Source organism: Pyrgilauda ruficollis, unplaced genomic scaffold (assembly GCF_017590135.1).
Source record: "Pyrgilauda ruficollis isolate IOZ18807 unplaced genomic scaffold, ASM1759013v1 scaffold15, whole genome shotgun sequence".
Lineage (NCBI taxonomy): Eukaryota > Metazoa > Chordata > Aves > Passeriformes > Passeridae > Pyrgilauda > Pyrgilauda ruficollis.
The window spans coordinates 13,768,948-13,775,065 of NW_024513654.1; the positions used below are offsets into that span (position 1 = coordinate 13,768,948).

Here is a 6,118-nt window from a genome sequence, read left to right on the forward strand (position 1 = left end):
GCACCTTAGAGCAGGTCGGGGTTCCTCGGCCCATGGCTGGTATCCATGTGTACCTGTACAGGGATGCACTAGCTGCCTGCAACTGCTGAAGCTGCTGCAGGACAGAGTTCCCTTCCTGTCTGCTCATGATGGACATAGAGGGCAACCAGCTGCTCAGGCTGTCTCTTAGCATTCTGTCTGCAGATCCTGCTCCAGTCTCTCCTGGGCCCAGTGGCTCTTGGAGAGGGAGCTCTGGAGGCTGGAGATGAGGCTGCCCAGCTGCTGCTTCTCCTCCTCGAAGTGGCCACATTCAGACTGCAAGGCTGCTTCCTGTAGCTGCTTCTCCTCCTTCAGCCACAGGACCATGCTCTGGAGTTTTGTTCTTTTGGCAGTGAGGCTGAATACCTCCTGCTTCAGCTCCTCCAGCTTCAGAATGTCCCTCATGACTGCTCTGTTCTCCAGGGGCCTACACTCTTCCAGCTTGGCCAGCTCCCTGGAGAATCTCTGTTCTCTCTTCCTAGTGTTCCTTCTCATGAAGGGCAGCATGTAGCTTCTTCTTCAGTTGTCCCTATGACTGTGCCAGAGCAGTTACTGTGTGATTGTGCACTGGAACAGATTGCCCAGAGAGTCTCCCTCACAAGAGATATTCAAGAACCATCTGGATGTGATCCTCTGACATCTGCTCTAGGATGCTGGGAGGCAGGGAGGCTGGAATAGATGACCCACAGGTCTGTTCCAACCTGACCTCTGATGTGGGGCTGTTCCCCTTGCAGTAGGTGCTGTACAACAGCCTGGACCATGGTTCTGCCACTCAGGGATGAGCAGGACACAACCAGAGCCTCACCCAGCCACCACTGTCTACCCTTTATTAACCATGCATTGCACCCTGCCCAGTACACTTAGGGTCCTTGGAGAGCTGCTCTCCACGCCCAGCTGCTCAGCGCTGCTACATGGAGCCCGAGCCCGTCTCGGCCCCGCAGTCACCCTCCAGCTTCTTCTCCGCGATCCTACGGGCAAAAGGTGTGTGTTAGCGGCCTGGCCCGGCCGCACTTCCCCCGGCTGTCCCGCCGCCGCGGGCCGTACCTACCGAAGGTGTTCGAAGCGCCGTAGCGCTGCCATCCCACCGCCGGGCTGGGTTGTTCGTCGTCGCCGAAGCCGCCGCAGGGCCCGCGCCATGCGCCGCTGGCCCGCGTACCGCCAGACGAGGCGGGCGCGCTCCTCGGGCCGCTCGGCCCCGCCGCTCCGGAACAGGCTCCGCAGCTCTCGCAGCCCCACGCCCTGGAAGATGTTGGCCGAGGCCCGCTTACGGGCGCGGGCTGAGGGCGCTGCCCGTCCCGGAGAGTCGCTTACCACCGAGGCCGGAGTGCCCATGGCCTTGGCCGCTGCGGGCACCGAACAGTCGGCGTCAGGCTCCCGTCCCGCCGCCCGATCCGGTCCGCCTCCCCCGGGATCCGGCGCGGATGCCCAGTGAAGAAGGGGAGGCGTCGGGGGAAGGGCGGTCCGGGACGCCGGGCAGGGGGCCAGCCGCACAGGCGCGGCCGCCCGGGAACGCGGGAGACGCCCCGGCTCGGGCCGGGGCACGCAAGTCCGGTCCCGCCCTGCCTGGGGCGCTGGGCCCCGCCGTGACCCACTTTCGCTCCGACGCTGTCCCGCACCCACCGGCCCCTCGCACAGACCTGGCGGTGGCGGCTCCGCCTGGTGCCCGCTGCGTTCCCGGACCCGCTTCGCGCCACCGCGCCGGGGTCCCGCCGCAGCCGCGCGCCCCATTCATTCACCCTGCGTACCGGCCCCGCCCCCCGCCAATCCCCGCCCGCCTCCTGCTGCCACCACCAATCGGCGCCGAGGGGCGCGGCTGCCCCGCTTCGCTAGGAGGCCACGTGGCGCAGATGACGTTACGGGCGGGGTGCGAGGCCTCGCCCCCGGGCGGGGCCGCGCCGCTCCGCGCTCCGAAGGGAATCCCGGTGACGTAAGGGGAGCCCCGGCGCGCGCCCCACGCCGGCCGCCGCTCGGGGTCCCGGTGTGCTGTCTCTGGGCCCCGCCGCCGGCATCGGTCGCCGTCCCTCTCGTCCTCCCGCCGCCCCACGCGCCCCGCTTTGCGGCCCGCCCCGGCGGCGGCGGGACGGGAGGGGCGCGGCGATCCCTGCCCGACGGCGCATCCGCGGCGGCCCTCGGCTGTCCGATGGGCTGGCGGGAGGTGCTGCGGGGTGCGGAGGCGGGGCGGGGAGGAGAGGAGAGAGGCCCCGCGCGGGGAGGACCGCTAAGTGCCAGATGTTTGGCAACAGTCAGGGAGGAAGTCGCTGCCGGGGCCCTGAGTCCCGCCCGAGCCGCGCCGGAGTAGGCAGGGCCGCGCCATGGCCCGCACGGCTCCCCCGACAGTGCCGCCGCCCCCGGGGCCGCCGGCCCGCGGCTCTCTCAGCCTCCATCGCGCCTACCTGCGGAGCCCGCTGGGCCTGCTACGCCTGGGGCAGCTGGCTCTGGGCGCTGCCTTCTGGGTGACGGTAGCGGCTCATAAGTACGAGGGGGCGGCCCACTTCGCTCTGTTTGCCGCCGTCCTCATCTGGCTCCTCACCCTGGCCCTCTTCGGGCTGAGCCTGCTGGGGCGCTGGGAGCTGGTGCCCTGGCTGGGCTCCCGCTGGCTCCTCACCAACCTGGTGCACGACCTGGCACTGGGTGTGGGGCTCTACGCAGCTGCCACTGGCATCATGGGTCACAAGGCCAAGCAGAGAAGCTTTTGCAACCTGCCGGGCTACAGCCAGCACTGCCTGTACAGTGCCTACCTGAGCGCCTCCATCTGCGGGGGCATCACTGCCTGCCTGTACCTCTTCTCCGGGCTCTATTGCCTGTTGCGGCGTTGCCAGGACCAGCGAGACATCATCTGAGATCCCGTGCCACTTGGCTCCCCTTCTCAGCCGCAGACAGAACACAGCCTGTCTTTGGGATGAAACGACCCTGCCACCCCATCCACTCCTGGCTGACTGCACTGCAATTCCTCCAGAGACTCCTGCACAAACGGACGGACAGACAGAGGCCTTCGCGGAGCACGGCTTCCCCTGCAGCGCACCGAGGCAGTGTGGACACTCAGCCACTGCACAGGCCCTTCTCCCAGCCCTCGACAGACATAGGCTACTGCAAGTGGAAGGACCCAAATGGAGAGCCCCTAAGAGGGATATCAATCTTTGGGAGCCCCCCTAGGACTCAAGCCAAAATCCCCTGCCCCTGGTCTTGCAGATGCTGCATGCTCAGGTGGGTGCTGACTATTCCCTGGGGTAGAGAGGGGATGCCTGGGGGAGCTGAGCTGGGGGCAGCAGCTCCTAGTGGAGTTGGATGGGCATAAACCCCCCTGACCTGCTGGCAGCCCCGTCTTGCCATTCCAGCTGCATGGCGCCTCCACAATTCCCTAAGGGAGGCTCTGAACTTGGCTTCCCCAGCCTGGGCCCCTCCTTCTGTCTGGCCTGAAAACATTCTTTATCTTATTGGAGCCCCAAAGGGCTCAGTGCCTTCCTGCCCTGCACTCAAGGGGTGTGGAGACACCCAGGTACTGCACAGCCAGATCCAGCATTACCCCAGTCCAGTTTGGAGGCTGAGAAGGGCAGCAAGGCCTCCATTGCTGTGGAGGGAGAGGAAGGACAAGTGGAGCCGTAACCTGTTCTGTGACCCTGGGCAGGGGGTAAATTCCTCCAGCCCTGGAGTTTGTGCAGCCCTGGGATGGAGCCAGGTGCCCCAGAGGCTGAGGGGAGCCAGTCATGGGGTTGTTGTCTCCTCTCCTGCTGTCCCTGCAGAGAGGTTTGTGGCTCCAAGCCATCCAGAGCCACTGAACCAGCCCTGGGACCAGGCTACTCCAAAAGGGACAGAAACAGCCTCGCTGGTTCTGGAGACCAGCCTGCAGCCCTGCCTGTCTCTGCCGCACTTGGTTTATCATCCTGGAAAATCTTCATCTCTGGACTCACTGGGAGTGGGCAGTGCCTGGAGACTGTGGTGAGGTGGAGGGGAAGGGTGAGCATTGCAGCATGGCAGTGCTAGGCTGTGCTGGGGAGCTGGGGCCAGGCATTGTGGGATCACAACCTATCTTGGAGAACAGAAGAGGACACTGGCACTGGAGCCAGCCCAGCCCTGGATCAGCCTCCCAAATCCATCAGGTGTCAAGTCCTGACGAGGCCATGTAGGGCTGACTAGAGAAATGGGCAGCCAGAGACAGAATTTTTGGAGCAGAGCCCCACTAGGGCTGCCATGCCACAAGCCCTCCTCACCCTGCCTGGAGGCAGGTCCTTTCTATTGCTCCCAGTTCGAGGGAGGGTCTGCTCCAGTCTCTACATAGACTTAGATCAGTGATATGGGTGTCCCCAGCAGCTGGCCACAGCTGCCTGTTGCCTGGGGTTCCCTGGCGCCTTTTTTGAGGTGGAGAGCAGCAGCCATGATTCCCCTGGGTGCTTGAAGGGGTCTGGGATTGGTACTGAGTCACCACTTCCATCATGATGTGCTGTCCCAGTGCATACCCCATCATGCTCAGGGCTCCTTCCAAGCCCCAGGCCATGTACCCCTTCCTTGGGTAGGACATGCTGGCTGTGCCCTGTGTCAAGGCTGGTCCCTGACACTGCCTGCCTCTGCCTTACTCTGGTGCAGCCCTTGGCCCAGGCTGTCCAAAATGCCCTCGGTGCTTCTGCCAGCACAAGTGCCTTCCCCTGGCTTTCTGCAGCCCTGTCTGTCACACCAGCTCTATCCCCCTACAGCCTCCTTTCAGGTGCCAATGGATTCACCTTCCAAATAAAGCAATGTTGGCGCTCACTGGGTGTCTGGGGCTTTGTGCTGGGGCTGGGACCTGCTGGGTATGAGGTCTGAGCTGAGATCACACCCAGCTCTGTAGCCCTGCACCCTGAGGCCTCTCTGCTTGGAGTCTCTGGCCATGGTCATGAAGTCCTGGGGTGCTCTGGGGTCACAGGCAGGCTCTGTGACCACCTGAGCAGTGGCTCACATGCTGAGCCACTGCTCCTACTATAGAGGCTCAAGCCTCTGCCCTTTGGGACAGGGACTATCCCTGGCCCTGCTGCCTGTCCAGAGACTGGGCACAGCCTGATGCTCACATGGGGCTCTGGACAGAGCAGAGGGAGGCCAAGTCCCCAAGGCTCTGGCTATGGCATGTACTGAGGACAGGATGTAGTTGCATTCCTAAGGACTTCATCACTCCGTGCTGAAAGGGCCCTCTGTCCCAGGGCCAGGGCACACTGGGCAGTCATGTACAGACTGACTGGCCCTTGGTGGGTCGGGGCCAATGGAGGGCTGCCTGCATCTCCCTGGACTGGCTGCAGCTCTGGGATGCACTCTTGGGACAAAGTTGAGTCTTGGACCTGGACCTGCAGCTGGGGTGTCGCTGGGTCCCCAGCCTTCTGCCCATGGGACACATGCCCTGTTCATCAGCGGCTGCAGGCAGTCAGCAGCAGCATTGTGCCCTCATTGTCCAAGAGCCAGCATAGGGTTAGAACAAGGTCACAACTTTTGGCATCAGACATAGCCCTGATCCCTGGAGCATCCCTGGGAGCCAGCATCCCTGCTCTACTACAAGCACCTTTTAGGACAGCCCATGGTGCCCCGAGCAGTGCGAGCAGGGCTGCAGGTGCTGGGCAGGACAGTGTCAGTGCACCCAGAGCTGGGATGCTTTGGGGGTATGGAGGGGCAGGGAATGAGCTGCCAGCCACGCTCACGGGCCTGTGCAGAAGCTGCTGTTCCTTTCCAGGGACTCCGGGTGTGAGGCTGCTCCCTGGTCTCTCCTCGGGGACAGGTGGCCCAGCAACCTCATGGGGACAAACCCACCGTGACCGGCACAGCTGGATGCAGGCCACGCCAAGACCCAGACTGAGACTGAGCCCTGAACCTGGATTAGACCCGGATCAGTGCCCAGCCCTGGACTGGGACCGGATCCAGGCTGTGACCGAGCCCCACACCAGAGCAGACCCGAATCGGGACTAGACCGGGACGCTGAGCAGTCCAGGGCCAGGGCCGGCCCCCGTGTCTAGACCGGGCCCACCGAGACTCCGGCTCGAGGCTCACGCCCAGAGCGCGCTGGCCCGCGGGCCCCAGCGGGGAGGCCGGCTCGCAGCGCGGGCGGAGCCGGGCGGGCCCGGGGCGCCGAGAGCGGCCCGTTCCG

The 6,118-nt window shown here is 64.4% G+C and overlaps 2 protein-coding genes across 4 annotated transcripts; one reads left to right on the plus strand and one right to left on the minus strand.

Moving 5' to 3' along the window:
* Positions 1-127: 127 nt before the first annotated feature.
* Positions 128-1,765, minus strand: AVPI1 (arginine vasopressin induced 1). Of its 3 annotated transcripts, XM_041461121.1 has the most exons (3): positions 1,656-1,765; positions 1,067-1,361; positions 128-986 (listed from the first exon to the last, which is right to left on the minus strand). In XM_041461121.1, exons 1-3 carry the CDS (start codon positions 1,744-1,746, stop codon positions 926-928), a joined length of 447 nt encoding a protein of 148 aa, XP_041317055.1. In that variant the 5' UTR covers positions 1,747-1,765; the 3' UTR covers positions 128-925. The 3 variants fall into 3 exon arrangements, with proteins under 3 accessions (XP_041317055.1, XP_041317053.1, XP_041317054.1); XM_041461119.1 differs by having other exon boundaries at positions 1,067-1,748; XM_041461120.1 differs by having other exon boundaries at positions 1,063-1,748.
* Positions 1,766-1,822: 57 nt separating this feature from the next.
* MARVELD1 (MARVEL domain containing 1) lies at positions 1,823-4,761 on the plus strand. Its single transcript, XM_041461122.1, has one exon. The coding sequence runs from the start codon at positions 2,331-2,333 to the stop codon at positions 2,856-2,858; it is 528 nt and encodes a 175-aa protein (XP_041317056.1). The 5' UTR covers positions 1,823-2,330; the 3' UTR covers positions 2,859-4,761.
* The last annotated feature ends 1,357 nt before the right edge of the window (positions 4,762-6,118 follow it).